The sequence below is a fragment of the Cyanistes caeruleus genome, chromosome 15, assembly GCF_971803275.1.
Source record: "Cyanistes caeruleus chromosome 15, bCyaCae1.hap1.1, whole genome shotgun sequence".
Taxonomy (NCBI): Eukaryota; Metazoa; Chordata; class Aves; order Passeriformes; family Paridae; genus Cyanistes; species Cyanistes caeruleus.
The window spans coordinates 6,359,166-6,381,580 of record NC_141715.1 but is presented as its reverse complement, the minus strand read 5'-3'; the positions used below and the strand labels follow the sequence as shown (position 1 = coordinate 6,381,580).

At 46.8% G+C, this 22,415-nt stretch overlaps 1 protein-coding gene across 1 annotated transcript in view; it reads right to left on the bottom strand.

The window, feature by feature from the left end:
- FAT2 (FAT atypical cadherin 2) overlaps positions 1–22,415 on the bottom strand; it is a 54,953-nt gene that overhangs the window by 7,138 nt on the left and 25,400 nt on the right. The window contains exons 8-21 of the mRNA XM_086851419.1: positions 20,501–20,776; positions 19,862–20,072; positions 14,843–18,895; positions 12,429–12,625; positions 11,644–11,797; positions 10,744–10,977; positions 9,562–9,951; positions 8,554–8,768; positions 7,813–7,950; positions 6,780–6,923; positions 6,334–6,531; positions 4,454–5,261; positions 3,550–3,695; positions 36–477 (exon numbers count right to left, since the gene is read on the bottom strand). Coding sequence (XP_086707545.1) covers positions 36–477; positions 3,550–3,695; positions 4,454–5,261; positions 6,334–6,531; positions 6,780–6,923; positions 7,813–7,950; positions 8,554–8,768; positions 9,562–9,951; positions 10,744–10,977; positions 11,644–11,797; positions 12,429–12,625; positions 14,843–18,895; positions 19,862–20,072; positions 20,501–20,776 — 7,606 coding nt within the window. The remainder of the gene's footprint in view (positions 1–35; positions 478–3,549; positions 3,696–4,453; positions 5,262–6,333; positions 6,532–6,779; positions 6,924–7,812; positions 7,951–8,553; positions 8,769–9,561; positions 9,952–10,743; positions 10,978–11,643; positions 11,798–12,428; positions 12,626–14,842; positions 18,896–19,861; positions 20,073–20,500; positions 20,777–22,415) is intronic.

Sequence of the window (22,415 nt, the reverse complement as noted above, 5' to 3'; positions counted from 1 at the left end):
AGCTCTCCACAGCCCCAGGTGGGATGTTCACGTACCTCCTCCCTGGGTTTCAGAGCACATCCCATTGTTGAGGCAAGGGTTGCTGCTGCAGGCACCGGTGGGGGAGCAACACTGCCTTATCCCCACCTCCTCCAAGACTTCCTTCGATTGCCCTTTCCCAGGAAGGAGAACCACTTCTCTGCCGTTGATTGCAACCACGTCCAGACAGCCCCTGAACCCCCGTGTGACTCGCTGGGACTGCAGCGACTGCCGGAGGCCCCCAAAAATCAGGTCTCGTCTGCCCTGGGAGATCCTACAGGTCCCTGGCAGCTGGAGAGAGACATTTCCCAGGCCATCGATGAGCAGGCGGACAGAAGTGTTCTTCACCTCCAGGAACACCGAGTGCCACTCGCCATCGCTCACAAACCGTGAGGAGGAGAGGTTCCCAGGGGAGCTCCCCCGGCAGCTGTAGCCAAGCTGAGGCACTCCATTAACCACCTGTGAAACACAGAAGGTACAGGTAGCTGTGACACGGGCGGCTGCTGTTTATGAAGGGTCTCAACATTTCTCCCGCTGCTTGTTCCCCTCTCTCCTGGCATTCACACTGAGATGACTCCCATCTTTCTCATTCCAAGAAGTACCAAATGCAACCCCTTTCACCTTTTTTTAACCTCTGCCTGGATCAATTAAGTGACTGCAACCTCTTTATTTTGCAAAACACCTTCATCTCTCTGGCACTATTTCACCCATGGTCCTTCCTGGCAGCCTTTGACCAGTGTGCAAGAAGGGAAGCTCATCTTTCCACATAACAGAGAGCAGAGCCATGGGATCATACAGCTACTGCTGCAGCTGTTTGCCCTTTCTGCCACCTTCCTGAGCCTGCTGGAATTCAGACTATCCATAAGTGCACCACCACAGATGGACTCTTGTTCTGGGCCACGTGGCTTTTGTTCTGTTCTCACTGTCTCATTAGTGGTGGGGAAGGTGCTGGAGCAGCTGCCCCTTTGGCAGAAGTGAGGGTGGTGAAACAATCTTATTGAGGAGAAGCACTGGCAGCTTTCTCTGGAGGAAAAAGGAGGACTTGGGAGGCAGAGAAAGGAATTACTCTCATAGCCATGCTGGAAAACCATGCCAGAGTTACTGATATGTTCTGCAATCCAATCCTTGATCTCCACCAGACTGGAGAGAGACAAGGTGTTAGCTGCTGAAAGTGAACCACACCAACATCTTCTGCATTAAACTGGGACATCAGAAATTCCTATTTCTGGCCCAAGATTCATCTTTAAAAGTCATACAGGACAGAGAAAAGAGAAGTTAGCTGTGTTGTTTCAGAGTGAAGTCAGGGATAAACCCATTTTTCACCTTTACGTCCCCAGTGCTTTGTTGATAAAACCTCTCTCTCTCAGAAGCCAAAAGCCAATGGAAAAGGAGAAAAGAGATGAAATGAAGTGTTGGTGGGAAACCTGCAAAGCCTGCTGTGTAACATCAAGCAATTCATCCCAGGCAGGAGAGATGTCCATGGGGGACAGCGAGGAGGGTTGATTCTTGGAAGGGTTAGAAGAACAGGAATGATTATGGGCTACACTGACTCTAGAGAAACCCACATACAATATGAAGCTGCTACTCTGCAGCAGAGCAAGACAACAGTTAACTCTTACAGAAGCCCACGGTATAAATAAATACCAATGAGAAGAGTGAGCAACTGCTGAAAGAAGGAAGAAGAAGAAGCAGCTGGCACATGCCATGGAAGGGCCTCAGGGCAACACGTGTGTAAATCCCTTTTCACAATTGGCAAGCACACCAGAGAACTTTGTCACTTCATCTGCAGGAACATGATTTCACTTCAGATGGGTCTGTAGATTTGGCTTATCAATTCTGGGGCTGGGAGACAGCTGAGAACTCGATTCCCTGGAGCAAGAACTGATACACTGCCAAGCCTTTCCCAGTTTGCCTGGTCTGCCATCCTCTTGCTGCAACCTATTTCTGAACATCAGGAGAGCTCAGAGACTGGAAAAGTGATGATATGCATGCTCTTGGGAGGGCTCATCCTCTTTGTCAAATCTACAAACCATCACTTATGGACCTTTCAAAGCTTTGGCTCATATCTGGAGTACTTCAGTCTACAAGGTTTGAAACTTTGAGGGATTCCTTCATTTTTATCAGGCTAGGTGGTTTAGAAACCTTTTTATCCCTAAGATACTGCTAATAAAGCAAGTCAGGAAAAAAGTTATTCACAGACACGTTTATAGAGGAGGCTTTATGAATGTTTCCTATGAAAAGCTTGTGGAGACAAGCTTGGGCACAGGAGATTATGGGCTCACTGAACTCCACCAATAATGAGCCTTTTCTCCCTTGACTCTGTGCTGATCTGGCTCAGTGGAGTTTCTTGCCATCTTGTACCTCCTGAGCACCTCCTGAAGTGCTGGATTCCTTCTGATGAACTCTTTGATGACTCTCCTTCCCAGAGGTGAGGTAGAAAGCTTGAGACCCTTCTTGAGAAGTTTTTCTCACTGGTCTTTAGCAATTCAGCTTCAAGTCACTCTCAGAGAGGGGTATGGGACATATGGATGATATTTCTCTGCTCCTCCTCTTCAGGAGTGATGGCTGTGGCAGCAGAAGCTTGAAATATATGCAAAAGGCAAGTGTATGGAGGTTGGCTGCTGCACAGCTCTGTCTGTGTGGGTCTTCTGTAACAGTGGAAAGTGTTTCACAACAGGAAGATGGGACTGTGAAACCATGAGAAGGGATGGGGGAATCCAAGGACAGGATGAACACTTCCAGGTAGGTTATCGTGTCTAGGTCTCAATGGGATCAGTCTCAAGGACAAATCTCTGTAAGCTGGTAAACATGTCCTGTGATCTTAGTCTCCAATTAGTCTGAATTCAGCTGATGAAGAATATACAAAACTGCTATTCTTCAGTCATCTGCTGCTTTCCTTCTGCTGCCAATGTGGAAGAGGGAGATGATTTTTGAACAGTAAGCTCAGTGTTCAGTCAAAGGGAGGAGAGTGATCAGAATGAAATGTTCCTGTCTCTGCGGGTGTCTAAAATAGTGAAACCATCTGAAGAAAGTGGTTGAAAAGAGGGATGTGTGTGTGAAAAATATAATTTAGGATTCCTGTTCTGTCTTTTCTGTCCATTATTGTAAAGGACCTTTAATTTGAGGTATGGGAGAAAGTCTTCCCTTTGCTAAAGTAGAAGCAGACTGGTCTGTGGACAACTACACCTGATAAATTCTTTGTCCTGAGAGGTGAGATGCAAGAGAGGAAGAAGAAACAAGCTGGAGGAAATAAAGTGATGTAGACCTGCTATGGGTGTCTGATGACTTCACCAGAAGTCACACCAGAGACCAACACATGCATTTACATGTCTAGAGGACGATTCCCAGTTGTGGCTGCAGCAGTTGCAAAACTGTGCTTGGCTCTCATTTGGTCTTCCCATGTCTTTATATTTCAGCTACACTAATTACTAAGGGTACATATTTTTGCATGTTCTTTCTGTGATTCCCTTCCCCGAGAGAGTACAGTTTTTGCAGCTGAGGAGAGAAATCCCCCTGCACTGCCATACACACCTCCAGAGTGGCGTGGTCAGTCCCGTTGGCGGAGAACACAACTGCGTGATGCTGGTGGGTCTTGAGGCGAAAGTGCACGTGCCAGGAGCCAACCTGGGAGTGCTGGTACCAAATGTAGCTGTGGCCCCCAAACCTCACAGCTGTTCCTGAAAGGAGAATCAAAGAAATGTCTCATTTTTGTAGCACCTTGAAGCTATGGACTGTATCAAGCCTTGCCTCTTTCCCTAGCCTGATGCCATGACTGTCTAGGAGCAGTCCCATGCACAGCAACCCATGGATCACTGCACTGCATCTCCCACAGTCCCACTGGGAGCTCCCAGTACTTTTTCTACTCAGCTGTGAAGCAACCCTGAAATATCAGCCTGGCTATTTCTGTCCTTCAAGGTGCCTTCAGTGTAGTCTACAAAATCCTTGAATTTCTCCATCCTTACTAAGTTTTTATATTCTGTGGTATCCCCTTATATTCCTGCCCTAGTGTTACTGATCCCTGCTCCCTCCAATTATTTCTTGAAGTATCCTAGAGCCAGTATAACAAATATACTTTATTTGGCTTTCCTCAAATCTGTCAGTTACTCTGTGCTTTGCCAGGTTCAGGATCAACATGTGAGATCACAGATAAAAAATTCTGATCACTGACCTTCATTTCCTGCTAAGTATGAGTGACTTTTCACAATGAGAGAGACAGATGCTGCTGTTATTAAATGCTACGGGAGATTAATTAAAAAAAATAGACTATATAAAAGACTGTATTTCAGACTCTAAGGGTCTTTGAAATTGTGGGCAGAGCTGTTGGTCACTGGGCAACCTAATTCCATGGAAAATCCGGGTGCTGTATAATGTTCTGAAGGAAAGTACAACATTCCCAGGTTCACGGTGTCAGACACTGCCAGGAAGGATCGCTCACCATTGCAGGAGCAGATCTGCTCCAAGCTGTGCCGTGGGGTGAGGACGCTGAGCCGGGCAGTGCTGTATGTAGACATCATGCCTGGATCCAGCTGGATGGTCTCCCTGCAGACACGGTGGGCACAGTCTGACCCGTGACAGGGCACATGGATCGCTTTCTTCATCCGGAGCCCGACCAGCTGGTCCATCTCCCCAGCCGACCCGGTGAGCTTGCTGGCCAGCACCCGCGGCTCGTACAAGGAGCCGTGTGGCTCTCCAACAGCCAGGAGCAGATCCACGCCATCAGAGGCGGCTGCAGGCTGCAGGCTGGCCATGTGGATGTTCTGGCGCCGGGTGACAAGGATGTTCCCCAGAAATCTCTGCAGGTTGCGCCAGTGGTCCCCCACAAACTCCTCGGGGGAGAGGTGTCGGAAGTGCAGCACCACTGCCTTGTCCAAGGCCTCCTGCGTGAAGCACCACACGTGGACGCTGACGCTCGTGGTGGCTGCGAACGTTCCGTCACTGACCGTCACGTTCAGAAGGTAGTGGCCATGGGGGAGCTTGTCCCCAGCAATGATCTTCCCATCTGCAGCCCCAACAGAGAAGAGCCCCTCCTTGGGCGCTTGTGCCACCAAAGTGTACACCAGCGTGTCATGGGGGTCCCGGTCCGTGGCGTGGATCTTGCCCAGAACGCCGCCTCGGAAGGCATCCTCGTTGGTGGTGATGAATATTTCCAGGGGAAGGGCCGAGGGCGGGTATTGGCTCTGCTCAGTCACTTGGATATTTATAAAAGCAGATGAGGAGAGAGGAGGGATGCCGCTGTCAGAGGCCTGGCAAGGAACACAGAAGAATCTGTTATAGCCACACGCTGACTTACTGTCACCTCACCTGACTGGTGAGGTCCTGTGAAGGAGAGTGCCTTTCACGGAACAATGAGTGGAAGCCCTCAGGCAGGAGGCTGGGAACAAAGAAGGAACGGGAAAAATTGGCAGCAGTGTTGGAGCTCTGCCTGGAGAAGGGCCCAGGGAAAGGGCAGCATCCCTTCCAGCATGGAGACTGACTGAGGCCTTCTGCTCACAGTGGGGTCACACTCATTTCCCCTGAGCCTCTGAGTGGCTCTGAACTCCTGAGGGTTAATAATTTTTTGTGATGTTGCCAATCTTTTAGGTTCCACGCGTAACTGAGTGTATGGAGATGTAAAGAGGTTACGCACATCAACACATTCCCTCACCTTCCAGGCTGTTTAAGCCTGTCCCACCTCTGACAATGTCTGTCTAGCACTGAGTCAAGGAACCTCAAACAGAAAAATGCGAATAATCAGATTATGGGATAAATTTCTCCCTAATGCTAAGCAGTTAGAGGATGAGGTTTGTAATATAATAGTACCTAACTTTTACAACAACTGCCATTACTGAAGAAGTATGTACTTTACATGTTATTATCCTTTTGTTTGTAATGGACTATCCCTACTGATAGCATTGAAAAATAATGAATTCATTCTGCAACAATAGAAATCCTTTTTGAAGAGGAACTGAAACCACTTCTTAAATGACAAGGATAATTAGAGAAAGCTTGTAGGACCAGATCCAGGTCTCACTTTAAACTGGAATTCACTAGAATGATTATGGGGAAAGCATCTGTCTAAGGGAAGTGCTGACAGAGTATTTTTCATGATCATATTATCTGATTTTATCAACACAGAAGCTGGCCCCCTGCTTCTTGTGGGCAGACTGTGTGGAGAAATGAGCTCTGGAGCTGGCTCCAAGCTGCACAATTTGTGCCTGGATTGGATTTCTTCAAAGGCAGAAATGTTTTCATTCAGCTGGGCCATGCTAATCACTTTTTATTGCTACTTAAGCTGGCTGGAGAATTCAGACACCATGACAGTAAAACAGTCTCTACCTGGACTTGCAATAGGTACTGTTCTTTCACTCTTCTGTTCAGGACAGATGATGTCACCAGCAGACCATTTTGGTTGACTTCAAAGGCTTTCCCATCATTGCCCTGGGTGATCTGGAATGAGTATGGTGGTCCATTTTCTGGAGAGTCTCTGTCACTCATAATCAGCTCCAGGACACTTGTCCCCACAGGAGCATTCTCCTGAAATTGGAGAAGATGCTATTGGAGGAAGGTAAGCAAAGAGAAATGGCCCAGGAGAACCTACAGTGGCCCAGGAGCTGCTGGATCAGGAACAGGAAAACAAATCCCACCCCTGCCCAAGAACACACAGAGCACAAAGCAGCAACGTGATTCATCACTGTCCCCCCAGTTTGCTCCAACAGCAGCCTAGGAATGAGTTCATCAGTGCAATGAGAGGGATTGGGAGAACAAACTATCTCCTGGCTTACCTGCACCACCACGCTGTAGTTGAGCTGGAAGAAGCGAGGAGGGTTGTCATTGACATCAGACACGTGGACGTGCACAGGGACATCACTGAACTGAGCAGGGTGGCCATTGTCCATGGCTCGAACTGTCAGTGAGTAACTGGGGATCTGGAGGATTTGCAGTGCAGGATTACTTGGAGAAATGGCAGAAATGGCTTTTTCACATTGAAGTTTTATTCTGCTGCAGTTTGTTGAAATGCCCGAGGCCATGCACCACGGCCTCAACAGCTTTGCCCTTGGCTAAGGCTCTCCTTCCATAAATCTCAGTCAAAGCTCACTGCTAAATTAAATCAGCCTCACAAAAATTGCAGAGAAGAGAAACAGCTTGGCAAAGATGGATAAAACTAAGCTGGGCAAACAGCTGTCAATAGTGGTTTAAGAATGATAGACTCACAGAATAAGCTGAGCTGGAAGGGACCAATCAGGATCAGCTCCTGTCCCTGTGCGGAACATCCCAACAATTCCACCATGTGCCTCAGAGTGTTACCCAAAGGATTCTGAACTCTGGCAGGCTGAGACAAGCTGCTGCTGTTTTATGAATGAGAGATGGTCCAGGCGACCTTTCTCCTCCCCACACCTGTTTTCTCTAATGCTCTAATGCAGAGAAGCAGGACCCAACTATTGTTGGTTTCCACAACCAACATTCTCAGTATTGGTTAGGGCTGACTCTCACCCAGTCAGCCTGAAGTACCAGTGGGGCAGACCAAAACTCAGAGCTCTGGAAGGTGTCTCTGCCCATGGAAGGGGTTGGAACTAAATGATCCTCAAGGTGCCTTCCAATCCAAACCATTCTCTGATTCTATACTGCCTTTCCTAAAGCCCAGCCTTCCTAGTGCAGTATCTATGAGTCTAGAAAACAAACTAATGCCTTGTCTTCTGCCTACAATATTATGAGTAAGTAATTCAGAAAACAGGAGGTAGCTGAGTAAGATGTTCTCCCTCAGTCTTTTGGGATACATCTGTTTCAGCCTTCTCATTCTCATTTTCCTGAACTCACCTCCTCCCTGTCCAGATGCTTGGCAATGCTGATCTGCCCATTTTTGGGTTGAATGGCAAAGTGTCCCAGAGGGTTCCCTTCCACGATGGAATATGTGATCTGATTGTTCATTGACCCATCCAAGTCATCAGCTGACACCTGTTTGGAGAAAAAAAACAAACCCCACTAGGACCCTTGGGCAAAAAAGGACATGCCATGGAGAAATGGGACCACTTTGTCATTTAAGGGTATTGGTTTGAGCTTGCCTCAGATAAGGAGGGGGAAAGGAAGGTCGTTCAAGTAAGTGTCATTCAGTAGTTTTTTCAAGACAACATAATTTTCTAATCTTTCTCCTAGTCCCTGACCTTACCACCCCTGTGATGGTAACAGGCTGGACAAGGAACTCCACATCACCTTGAGCTCTGCTATTCTGCCTGGAGGAGCCTCTGCCTTCCCCAGGTCACAAGGCCATTGTCCTTTTTCAGGCATTTTTGTTTTCTTGGGATGTTCTTAAAGCGCCTGAGCGCACCCTTAGTTTTCACTTAAAGATGTCTTATAAGGCAAAGTGTTCTCCATATCTATGGAGTCTCAGGAACTCTGCCAATCATCCTTTTTTAAAGTCATGCTTTAATCTTAGATGCTGAATGTCACAAGCCCACTGAAGTTGCTGTGTCCAAGGAAAAGTAAAGGGCCCAAGAGGGGTAAATATTGCATAGCACAAATAAAGAAGAGGTAAAGACAGCTGGCCTGGTTCAGTCATACCGTGAGGATGATTTCTCCAATGGCAGCATCCTCCCGAATGTCAGTGAAGTAGGGATCTTGGATGAACTCCGGTGCATGGTCATTAATGTCAGTTATGTTGATCACCACCATGGTCACATCGCTGAGAGAGGCTGAGCCCTTCCTCGTGCCCTCGATGGACAGGTAGTACTCGTGACTCGCTTCGAAGTCCAGGCTCCCATTGATGTATAAGGCACCTACGTTGGAGGATGGGGAGGAAAGGACAGAAGTATTTTGAATGAATGGCAGGTGAGGTTTCTTGGAATACTGCAGAGATATGCCAAGGCAACTGCCAAACTGCCAGCTGACCTAACTTTGACCACCCTGATGTGGAAGAATTAGCAAGAGCCTTGTGACCAGAGAGGCTGAGGTGTCACTGATGAGGATGCTGCAGCTGAGGACAGAAGGCCATTGCTGACACAGCCAAGGGCTCGTTTCAGGGGGTTAACACTGACCTTCTGATAACAGCTCATATCACATCACTGTGCAAACAGAATAGGGCTTTACGTGGCTGGTAACCATGGCTCAATACCTGCCCATGGTTAGGGTGCTATTATCCACTTTCACTGAGTGCTTTTCAATAAAGCTGCCTGTTACTCTGCACTCCAGGTTCCTTGTGGGATCCTGATGGAAAGACTTTTTAAATGAAACCACTTTATCCTGCATTTTGAAGTGGGAAAATTTCCTCATCCTGTTATCCACATATCCCTCATCCATATGGACCTGTCTCCAGTCTCAGACACATAGAAGGAATCCTTCCATTAATTTCAGTAAGATTTGGATCACTCCTTAAGTGACTTGGATGGCAAAATTTGAAGTAGAAAAGAAGACTGTATTCCCTACCCTTGTGCTGGGTAAAGACAAAGAGCAGAGCTGGGTAAAAACAGAGGTGAGTGGGAGCCAAATGGAGAAGAAGCAGAGCAGATGCACACAAAGACAGCCTTTGATGTTGGATCAACCTGGACCTGCTTGGGCACAAGATCATTTTACCTGTGTTTGAGTTGAGCTGAAATTTCCCGTGGTCATTGCCATTCACAATTTCATACTTGATCTCTGTGTTTTCAGCATTGTCCCTCGTCAGGGCTGACAAGTTGAGGACCTCGGTACCCACAGCCACATCTTCTTTTACCATGGCCACATATTCAGGGGCCAGGAAAACAGGCAGGTATTCGCTGAGATCCACAACAGAGACAGTGACAGTGCCGAGGGAAGAGAGGGGCTCTGGGGTGCCCCGGTCGGTGGCACAGACTGTCAGCTCGAACGCCGAGTGCTGGGAATCCTTCAGAGGCTTTTCCAGGCGGATCACCCCTGTCGTTTCCTCAATGGAGAAGTGTCCATTGGCAGAGTCAGACAGAGAATAGACCACCTCAGCGTTGAGACCTGGAAGGGTAATGGAGAGGCTGCAATAATTCATGGGCAGGGAGGATGCTGGGTTTATTTATTTATAATCCATTAGGACTATATCAACTGAATGACCTTCCATTCCCAGGGAAAATGGAGGCTGTATGAACATCATCCCAACATCAAGTGTGCCCATCTGCAGGTTCAGTCATCTAGCCACCCTCACCATTATCCACCCGTGTCAGCTGTCTGCATTTACTAGTGTTCTCCATTTTTAATTACCTTGTTTTCAAATTTAATTTCTCTTCATATCTGCATTCAAAGAAGATAAATATGATCTTGCTTCTCTAAATTCTAAAACTCTGCTGGAGAGGTTTATTGAAAGTTCCTTTCTTAGGAGCCTTACCTATATTTCTGAGAATCTCAATGTCTTCAGGAGGATGTCTCAATCCATATTAACTATCCCACTAACCCATATTTAAAACTCCTTTTTTCCTTTATTACATTAATTCTCAGTCCCCACCTTTGAAAAAGTTTCTGTCCAGTTTGGATGCCTGTGTCACAGTTTGTGCTGTGTATCACAGCTACAGTTACTGAGCACATTCTGAAAGAAGGTCTACATGTTTCTACAGATACTGCACTCCCAACAGGGTCACAAAAATGCTGATGCCAGCCCAGCACTCAAGAACATGTCAGTGATGAGATCCAGGCACATCTTCGCCAAGATTCAATCATCTAAACCCATTGCTGTAGCATTTTCCTAGGTTTCAAAGGCCTCAATTCAGAATGAAAGATGAACTCTACTAATGCATAAATCCCATTCTGACTCACCCTCATCAAGGTCCCTGGCAGCAACCACAGCGATGGGTGTCTTTGTCGTGGTGTTATCAAAGACAGCCACGGCGCAGTGACTGGGGAAGAACCTTGGTGCGTTGTCATTGGTGTCCTCAATGATCAGTGTCACATCAGCCTGGCACGAACGGCCCCCGCCATCAGTGGCTTTGGCTACAAGGTGGTACGTGGGCTTCTGCTCACGGTCCAGGGGTGCAGATGTGGTCAGCTCCCCTGTGGGAAAGAACAGGAGGTGGTTTTGTGTCCCCAGCAATCACAGCTGCAGCCTACAAGACCTCAGAGAGGTTCAGCTGTTTTCCTGGATGAACCGTGGGAGACAATAATTGAGCTAATAGTGGTGATGTGTCCACGCCACATTGCTCAGGGCTATCCTCGGATCATTGCCAGCCAGGGCCCTGGCAAGGCTTCCCATGGGCAGTCCTGCATGTTCAGCTGAACTTCATCCAAGGGATGCCATCATGGGATAAAACTCTTCATAAATAAATTGTACTCCTAAACCCCACTGCACTGAGCTTTCTGCAGTGTAATGAACTCCAAGTGATCTCTAGAATGATCATCAAGTCTGTTTGGGTAAATACACTGCCCAAGACCCGATAAGAGGTATTTTGGGATTTAGAACTTGCGTCTTTGGCTCAAGCCAAACATTTGCTGTTCTTTCCACCTTGAGACCTGGCTGCTAGCAATAGTGTCTGCCCTTCATTTTAACAACATTTGTAAATGAGAGAGCAAACAGGATAATGTGGAGCTCACTCTCCTGTATGCTGTGGCCATTCCTTCCTAGCTTGGGACAGCTGGAATGGACAGCTCCTTGTGTTGAGCCATGCTGGGAGCTTGCATGGGTGAGTGAGGAAGAGGATAAAAGCATTGCCCTGCTCTCACCTGTGTGTGGGCCCAGCCGGAACTCCTCCGCGCCGGGGCCGTGCAGGCTGTAGGTTATCTGGGCGTTGCTGCCGACGTCGGGGTCAGTTGCTGATATTTTCAAAATGAAAAGACCTGGCCCAGCATCTTCAGAGACTCTCCCAGTGTAGAGTATCTGGCCAGGACAGAAGAAATCTTTGGCATCTGAGCCATCTCCAAAGTACCTCCATCCCTTATGGGGGGAGAACTGACCCACAGAAGCTTCACAGAGAAGGATAAACCCTGTGGTTTACAGGGGAGCACAATGTGCTTCCCATTCTTGGCTGCTGGGGTGTGGACTGGGACCAGTGAGCTCATTTCACACAAGCCTTTGAATCTCCTTTGGGAAGTAACCACCTCTGTTCGTTCTCACCACAGGTGACGTCCAGAGCAGTGATCAGCTCTCTACAGCAACAAACCTCCTGATGGGAATCTCCCAGCTTAGCAGGATATAAAACTTTGTAATTTACATGCCACTTCCCAGGAGGCTTCCTGGCATTGTTTATCTCCAAAAATTGCTCTTCATAATGCTTAGGCTCTCACTTGCTGCTGGCAAACATGCTTGGAGGCTAGATTTAATATTCTTGCTTGACATGCAGCTTAATTAAAATTGTTAAGCATAATCAAAGCAACAGGATCTTGTGAGAAGAATTATGACAAGCCTAACCCTTTAACATGCTCTGCCTGTTCTTTCTTCTTTTCTATTGTGTTCTTTCCCTCCCAGGATCTCCCTTTATGCCCCTGATGTCCCAGAACAGATGTCTTACCTGGCCACACTCAGGGCTGTTGTCATTAATATCCAGTACAAAAATTTCCACTTCGGTGCTAGCCTGAAATTTCCCATCAGAGGCCATAACCTTGAGGAGGTATTTCTCAGTATCTTCTCTGTCCAGAGGCTTCTTGGAAGAAATTGTCCATTCACCCTCAATTTGATCAACTGTGAACTGTCCCAGTACATCTCCTTCTAGAAGGGGGCAGGAAGCAAGTAAAAAAAGCATTTACTAAGTGCTGAAAATCAGCAGTGATATATAGGGTGTATGTATAGAAAGGGCATATGGGTGTGTCCACCACCCATATGGGTGGTTCCTTAGGAGACCTGAAGGACCTGGATGCTCTTAGAGGTCTTTTCCAGCCTAAATGATTCTATGACTCTGACTCACACTGGTGGTGCAGAGAGGGCACTGGTGTTTCACCCAGCAGGTGAGGAGCTTTTGGTCAGCCTCACTGCACAGCTGGGAAATACCCCACATGTTTTAGTTACTCCCTGTCTGCACATTACAGTGGAAGGAGGGAACAACTGATTGCAGAAAAGTCAGTAATGTTCTGCAGATGTGCATATTCATTGTCTCAAAACCACATTGTTTCACCTTCCCAAAGCCTGACAGTCTTTCTTGGTGCATGTTTCTAAAGGGATCCGAGAGCTGTAAATACCCTGCCAGACATGGTTTGAATCTTACTGTTATGGTACCATGTACAGTTGTACTTCCTCTTCACCTATAGAGGTGTTTAACATACAGCTTTGTTTTCTGGGGCTACTTTTTGTTTCTGTAAGAGCCAAATGATGAGAGACAGGCAAATCCAGACTAGGCAGGCTCTCTGGTCCACCAGATTCATGCTGCTCCTACTGTTGTTACATATGTTGGATTCTAAATGGGCTGGATGCTGCCACTGGAGAATTCCTCTCTCCTGAGAAGGAGCTGGTGTTCTCTGCTGACCCAGGAGGAAGCACATCAGGCAGTGGGAGTTAGTGAAGAGAGCTGGCTGTGGTAACTGTTTGTGTTGGACTCTGAAGGGTCTCGCACAGAGGGATAAATTAAATGCACTCCCTTCCTGCTTTCATTGGTGCTGTGCTGATGAGGTTGTGGAGGCACAATGTACCAGCTCTTCTGATGCTGGGAAACACCAGCCCATTCCCAGATTTAGTTTCTCTGTGTTTGAAATCAATGTGGACAGGGGAAGCTGGGCTCTGTATTCACCTAATCCTCCCTTTTGCTGCATTTCCTCGTTTATTTGTAGAGTTTGAGCTGTGTTTGTACATGCAGAGCAGAGAGCACAAGGTGTACATCCCTAAAATAAGTGCACATCCTCTCAGGTTTAAAGTACTTGGAAGTTACTACTACCTTTAAGATGGCAGAAATGTGAATATATAATGGATTAAATCTTTCCTCCCAAAGGCTTGCAAATACCTAGGCATGCCATAAACCAAATGAAAATACCAGCATTCCTCCCCTGTTTTGGATGGTTACAATAATAGATAACAGGCTGCAGCACGATCTGGCCTAATGTTTTGACCCTGAAGGATCCTCATTTGAGTCTGAACAAACATTTTAATTTGAAGTATCTGCTCCAGGTCTTAGAAAGACCCTTTAGGGTCAAAAAATACCATAAAAGCAAGCTTCTACTTGTGCAGATGCACAACAAACATTCCAGAGTAACTTTTTTGTTATTTTACAGCAGTGGTTAATTTTAGTTGGCACATGTGATGTTTCAGGGATGCAAGAGCAATTTTTTGTATCTTTTGTTAGCCAAAGCCTTTACTAAAATTGATGTGACAGTCTTAAATATCCCCTAGTGCAGAGTGACTAACTTGTTATTAAGCCAGCCTCCAAGTGGTTTTGTAGGAAACACATGTAATACCAAAAAGTTATATATAGTTATTAAAAAAAACACAGGCTACAGGTATATTATAGATGTGTAAACTGACTGCAGTGCAGGCAGGAGAAAAAGAAAGGTCAAAGAACTTAAATACAGATCACAGTATCTGCGTGAGAAAAATCTTCCTTCTTGCTGTACTGCCTCTCCTATCCTTCCAAGAGATATTACAATTACACTGTCTTAATTATTCCTCTGTTAAGAAAGTGTAAATAAATATTTCTACAGTACAATTACTTACATGTATCTTATTTATTTATTTATTCCCAGAGAAACAGGACGATTCAGTGGTGAGATAATTATTTTAATGATCATTCCACCCACTGCAGTTACTAAAGGGTTTTGTATTCCCCAGATTCACCTGAGTCCAGCTCATGACAGAGCTCAGCCTTCATCTCCCGCTTCTGACAGGACAGTCAGTATAACATTATTTCTGTACTAATAATCTGTAAGACAAGGTATCAAATCCTTACTTTGAGATGATACTCTCTTCTTGCCCACTGGAGATTCAAAGCCAGGAAAAACTCACCGGTGATGTAGCACGTGACCCGCCGGTTCTGCTCGGAGATGTCCGCGTCGATGGTGCTCAGGGTGACAACGACCTGCCCCGGCTCCGCGTTCTCAATGATCGACCCCTTGTAAAAATCTGAGGTGAACTGCGGGGCATTGTCGTTTTCATCAGAGACAGTGACCTCCACCAGGGTTTGGGAAGAGAGCTGGACCTTCCTGCCATGGTCAGTGGCCACCACATAGAAGCGATAGATCTCCTGGTCTTCGCAGTCCAGTTCTTTCAGTGTGGTGATCCACCCGCTCTCACCGTCAATGGTGAAGAGCCCGCGGAGGTTGCCAGATTCTGCTTCCAGACTGTAGGTCACCTGCCCATCACTTCCCATGTCCTGGTCATTAGCTGTCACTTGAATGACTGTGGTTCCTGAAGGCATGTTCTCCATGACAAAAGCTCTGTAGGGATCTGCCTCAAAAACAGGTCTGTTGTCATTCACGTCCTGCACTTGGATATTCACAGAGACCAGAGAGACCAGCTCTGTCTCCAGATGTGAGCAGTGAGCCATGACATCAACCTGGTACCACTTGGTGGTCTCATGATCAATGGGTTTTTTGATTTTCAAAGCCCCTGTTTGTTCATCCAGTGTGAACACCTCGTCCTTGTTACTTTCTGTAGTGGTTCCCTTCACTAGGCTGTATATAATGGGATCCTCTGCAAAAGCTTTCACTGACCCTATTTCTGACCCCTCTGGAAGATCCTCGGATGCAGAGAACGTATAAAGGGGCTCAGAAAACCTTGGCAATGTCACCTCCCTGGGGACAATCTGCAGATTTACTGGAACAAGGGAGTTCCAGTGAGGGGGTCTGCCATCTTCAGCTTTCACCTTGAAGTTAAAGGCTCTGTTTTCTAAACCGATAAGGCTCTCCTTGACCTTAACAACCCCAGTGGCAGCATTAATCTCCACAAGGTCTTCTGCCACATCTTCCACAGAGTCAACAGAGTAAATGACATCTGCATTTGCACCTTCATCAGCATCGTAAGCCAGTACTTGGATGACAGGGGAGCCTTTGCTGACATTGGACTGGATGGAGAGTGTGTATTCGGAGGCTTTGAAAAGAGGTGGGTTGTCATTCTCATCTGTAAGGATTATTTTGACAGTGCAGAAGGCCACTTTCCCACCCCCATCCTTGGCCATGACTTTAATAGCAATGACTCTCTCTGTGGAATTCTCCCTGTCCAGTTTTTGCAGTGTGGAAATACAGCCTTTATTGTCTATGGAGAACTTCTCATGGGCCAGTTTATTTATGATGGTGTAGTCTATGGTGCCATATGGGCCACCATCTGGGTCAATAGCCAGCAGCTCAATCACTTTGGTTCCTATCTCAGCATTTTCTGCCAGCTCTGCCTCGTACACGTTCTGCTGAAAAGAGGGGCTGTATTTGTTGGCATTTGTGGTGTTGATATACACAGGCACAGTGCTCTTGAAAACTCCATCTGAAGCAGAAACTCTGAGTTTGTAAGATGGCTCCAAGTCCTTTTTGCAGCGGTTGAACATGGATATTATTCCAGAAGTGCTGTTGATGGCAAAATGCCTGTTGTCATTACCCGAGAGGATCACGTATTCCAGCCGAGTGGTGTCTCCACTGTCGGGGTCCAGGGCCTGGACTTTGATCACAATGTGCCCACACGTAGCCATTTCACTGACCTTGGCTTCATACTGAAGCTGGCTGAATTCAGGGGGATTGTCATTGATGTCTGTCACATCTACGATTACCAGGGCATCGCTACTGAGTGGAGGCACCCCATGATCCGCAGCTCTGACTTTCACGCGGAACTGCTGATTTGTTTCGTAATCAAGTGCTTGAGCTGTTGTTATTTGCCCTGTGCTGGCATCAATATTAAAGAACTTGGCAGCGTCTGAACCATCATCCATGATCTGATAGGAAACCATTTTGTTTCTGCCTGAATCCTTATCAGAGGCAAAGAGCTGGACAACAGGGGTCTGTGGTGGCAAACTCTCCGAGACCGATGCTGTGTAAATGATCTGAGAAAATACGGGAGGGTTGTCATTAATGTCCTCTACCTCCACCTCTACTCTGGCTTCTGAGAAGGATCCCAGTGCTGTGTCTGTGGCTCTAACAGTGAATGTGTGTTTTGTCTCTAGCTCATAGTCCAGCTGCCCTGTGACAGTGAGAACACCAGTTTTGAAGTCGGTGTTGAAGAGTTTCAGGTAATCTTCTTCCACAATGTTGTAGATGAGGCGCAAGCCTTCAGGGCTGCGGGCCTGGATGTGGAGGATAGATGTGTATGGGGGGACGTTTTCTGGCACCTTCACTCGGTAGTACAAACTTTGGAACAGAGGGTTGGATCTGTTCCTCACACTGATCACAACCTCCTCTTCAGCGAGCAGGGGAGGCTCTCCTTTGTCCTTAGCAATGACCCGGAGGTTGTATTTATTTAAAGCTTGATAATCAAGAGGCCTCTTAAGAGAGATGTCTCCTAGGTAAGGGTCGATCCAAAAGTATTTGTATTCCTCTGCAAATGAGTAGGTAACAGCTCCGTTATCCCCTATGTCTTTGTCTGTTGCTGACACCTGAAAAAGGACATCCCCTGGCTCTGTGCCATCCTGCACCGAGGCATAGTATGGCAGATTCTCAAACCGTGGGGGGTTGTCATTGACATCCTCTACATAAACTCTGACTGTGGCTTGGGACACTCTTGGTGGCTTCCTGTTGTCCTTCACTTCCACAGCTACCTCATGCATGTCTTGCATTTCACGGTCAAATTTCACACCCTTGGTCTGAAGAACTCCAGAGGCTTGGATCATTTTGAACCTTTCCTTTTCATTCAAAAGTGAATAGGAAAGGGGTTCATTTAGCTGATACCCCTTGACCCCAAGAATGGTTAGAGTCTTCTCATCTGTAGAATTCTCCTTCACAGTTGCTGTATATACATCTTGATCAAATTTCAAGCTGGTACCTTGTGCTCGAGTTAAATTTAGCTTAACCAGGGCAGTACTCTTATATAAGCCATCACCAGCTCTGACTGTGAGCTCTCGGTAGCTCCTCAGGCCGGTAGTGTTAAGAATGGAGATGAGACCTGTTAGTGGATGGATGTGGAAAGCATTATCAAGGTTTCCTTCTGCAATGCTGTAGGTCACCTCTGAATCTGCATCTTCTGCCTGCACTGACAAAAGCTCCATCCCTGGGTGGGCAGGTAGCAAGATGGAAATGTCGTAAGTGTCTCTGAGAAAGACTGGAGGTGAATCATTGACATCTTTAACATGGATTGTGACCTTGGCAGGCTTGGATGCGAACAAGCTGGGACTTCCACTGTCGTGCACATGTACACTGAAGTGGAAAACTGGGGTGAGCTCATAGTCTATATCAGCACGACTGGTCAGTGTCCCTGTGCTGGGATCCACTGTGAAATATTTCAGTGCCTCTGGTTCCAAAATCTCATAGACGAGCAAAGCATTGGAGTCTTGATCAGCATCTGTTGCACAGGTCACGAGGGGAGCGTTGCTTTCATCCAGAACCATGCTTTGTGATGGGGCATTCTCCATGATCCAGCCAACGAAGGAAGGCTTAACGAAGACAGGCACATTGTCATTCTCATCTATGACATAGATGAGCACCACTGCGTCCATAAACGCTCCAGCCATGTTGGTACCACGCACTTTCAACTGGTAAAAAGACACCTGCTCAAAATCTAAGCTCTTCTGAGTGGAAATAAGGCCTGACTGATAGTTCATGGAGAATACTCCATCACCATTTCCATCTCTTATTTCATAGCTGACTGGTGACAAGCTTGTGGCTGAAACCTGGATCAGAGGAGAGCCAATAGCAGTGGATTCACTGATCTCTGTGATGTATTCAGCCTCTGGAAATTTTGGAGGGGTTCGATCCGAGGGTCTAATGTGGACGTGCACTGTAGCAGAATCTTTAAGCTGAGGAAACCCCTGATCTTCTGCCTTGACAATAAGAGTAAATCGTTCCTGCCTGGATGGGTCCAGCTTCTGGGCAACTGTAATAATTCCAGAATATGGGTTGATATTAAAGAAGCCTTCCCCATTTCCTGCAAGAAAAGAAATTACAGAGTGAAGAATGCAGACACCTTATTGGTCTTTGTTTTCTGAAACTCTTTTTCATAGATTCTCCTGACTGCAGATATGATTAACATCTGTTTCTTCTACTGGGAGAAATTAATTAATTTCTAAATAATTTTAATTACAAGAACAATGAACCCATTGAGATCTGTGAGCTAACATTTGAATCAATCAAAATGTAAATTGGAGATAAACACCCTTCTAATTTAAGCATATTTAGTGGTGGCAGAGCATATGCTTGAAGCTTTTGCCTCGTGTGCAGAACATGGTAGCACAGACAGTACTGGTTCCTTCAAGCCCTGTCATGCTTGTAATTACCAATACTTCAGGAGCAATTAAATTCCTCAGTCCTTGATCTAAATTGCAGTGAGAAAGATGGAGCAAAGAATGGCTTTTCTCCTGTGAAGAGTTTACAGGCTAAATAGGCTGTGTGGCACAGACATAAATACTTAGGTTTTAACCTTTATAGAATGATAAAATATTTGCCCACTGAGCATGAATGACTCAAAACCACCACCAGCCAATGCTGAGAGGGTTCTCACCATTTCTTGAGGATGTGTTTCTTGGTAAAAATAGTAGAATAATGATGACTCCTGTGGGAATTGGGACTACTTTTGCCTAACAACTGAATAGTTCCCATGGACAAAGAGGAGCAGATTTTAGGTTGTTCTAACTCGTCCAGTCACAATTTTTCTTAGACCAGTGACTCAACATTAAGCTGTCTTCTTAAGAAAAGATGCTAATATTCCATAATATGGAAATTACCTACTCACTCTGGATTCTTTCTGGGTAGGAAGAAAATCACATTTTTAGAATTGTGCAGTCATTTGCTGTTCTTTGCAACAGCTAGACAAAGCTGGTCAAGTGGCCACCAGTTAGAGCATGATAATGCAGGTATGATCAAAACCTAAACTGTCTTGTTGCATGGCTCTCACCTGCCTGGAGGGAGTAGTGGATTTCAGCATTAGCTCCCTGATCCTGATCAAGGGCTCTGACTTGTATGACCTCTGTGCCCACCACTGCAGAGTCCAGCACTTCTGCTTCGTAATGGATGCTGCTGAACTGGGGAGGGTGAAGGTTGCAGCTGTTCACGTGGATGATGACTCGGACAAAGTTCCGCTTGATGGGGACCTCCTGGTCTCGCACCTGAATGGCAGAGAGAGAGCAGGAACAGTCACACCCAGGGACGTGCCAGTCTTGTCTGCACCATCCTCCAAGTAACTCATCAGCACTCTGTAAGAGTTGGGTGTTTTGCAATGCTACCAACCCCTTGGCTGGGAATGAGCCTGGAAGTTTCAGCACCGAAGCTCAGCCGTGAATTTGAAACCTAACATTAACTATTACACACTGTGCTTTCTTTTATAGGAACCCAGTGGCCCTCCAAAGAAGGTGGTTGAGGAATGCAGGGTGTTAACTACACTTAGCCATATAGTAAAGGTTAACACCCTACTTTTCCTTTTCCCTATTGTTCCAGACAAATCCTCCCTCAAAGGCTAGACCCACTTTTAATTTCTCCAGTGACCCATATATCCCAGGCAAGCTGGTGGACTCAGCAGGGCTTGGAAAGGACTCACCATCACTGTGAGGGTGTGCTGAGGCATGGGCTGGGAACTGAAGCCTTCTGCTGTTGTGAGGGCTCCACTGCCTGGATCCAGCTGGAAAAGTCTTGTGCTTTTGGGGTCCACACTGCCATGGATGGTGTAGATGAGCCCCTTTCCTTTGTCCTTGTCTGTTGCACTGACTCGAAGGATTTCTCTCCCTGAAGGGGTATCTTCAGGAATCCTCTCCTCGTAGTGACTCTCAAGAAACTGGGGACGGTGCTGGTTGATGTCAATCACATGGATAAATGCCTGTGGGGGAGACAGCATCGTGAGGGCAGCAACTGGACATGCAGCCATGTAAAATCTCAGCTACAAATCCTTCTTGGGTGTTGACATACTCTGAGTGCCATAACCATCAGTTTTTTAACTCTTGGACCTTTGCCATCCGTGATGACCGGGAGCCTTCTGTCCTTCATCCCAAGGAACTCCTGCTGTGCCTTCCCCTTCAGTGTTTTTCAGTTTGCTTCCTCTCCTTTTTAAAAATCTCTCCAGTCTGGCAAGGCATTCAGAGTGAACGTGCCTGCACTTGGCACATGGGGACACAGTCACAGCCTGTCATGGAAAGCAGCAGCAGCTCAGCCGTGGTGCCAGCTTTGCTGCTGGCTGGTGCCTACACAGGCAACGGTGCCCTGTTATTTACTCAACAGAAAGCTGACAGAAGGGGATGTTTGGTAAAAGAAGGGAGAGGCTGGCCAATCTCAAGAGCAGCAAGTGTGTGGAGAAGCAAAATTTCTCTTCTACCTGTTTTTAGCCAAGTTTGGTGTTTTGTTAATGCTCTCTGCATTTAAGAGCACACATTGGGAATCCTGAATCCTGCTGGAGAAGTCACTGCTTTCTCCTCTGTGGTCTCCTACCCTGCCTGTCCTGACCCTCCTACTTATGTGCTTCCTGCATCTTAGGAAGTCCCAACCAAGTGTAATAATTTGCTTCCTTTAGCAAACCTGAGCATGCCATGGGGGTTTTACAAGAGCAGGTTTCTTGACATCTGCTAGCAGCCTCGAGTGCCAAAATAAACGTAGGGATGAGATGCAAGGTGGCAGGGAATGCACACTAGGCAAGGTGGGGCTTTGTTTGTTTATTTGGAGCAATACTGGAACATAGCTGAGACAAGTGGCCATCGGTTAGCATCACATTTCACAAGAATGCTGCAGTTCCTCATCACTCATCACCCCCCACAGTGAATTTCCCATGGTAAGCATTACTGACAGGTGACTCACATCCTAGGTCTTCCTGTGCATCGATGGCTGGATTTTTGGCTGCTTCTTATGTGTGGAGAGAATGACTAGTGAAAGAGCATGTCCTGAACACCCCTCCTCAGGGTAGGTAAAGATGGGCAAAATCTCATCATTTTAGCTGGGGCTCAGGTACATGCCTGACAGTGAAATGCCTCCTTTTACCAGCACTTACTTTATATCAGGCAACTCAGAGCACACAGCATCTCTGCAGTCACTCCACTCACTCCCTGGGTCTGACCTCACCTCTTGCAGATGGATTTGTGCAGGTTGTACCTGGGCTAGCATATCCCAGGAACAACCCTTGGCATGGGAACACGGACCCAAGCCTGACCTAACTGTGTACACACTTCCCTTAAGATGCTGTCCCAGATGTGCTGTAAATCATCCTGAGCTGCTGAGACCAAGTTGAGTTCTGAGTGTGTGAACTACCACCCCAGCTTGGCTGGTGGTGTAGATGTGTCCTTGTGTGCTGCCTGGGAGAAATGGGAAAGATCTAAGCTTTCCTAGACCAGCTGTGATTCCAACAACATATAAACAGTCTTAGCTTGGTGTAAGGGTCACTGTGTAATAGAGCATCACAGTGTAAGGAGATTCCTGTGCCTGGCACCTGATCCAGAGCTCAACAGACTCAGCTTTGGCATATGCTCCCTTTC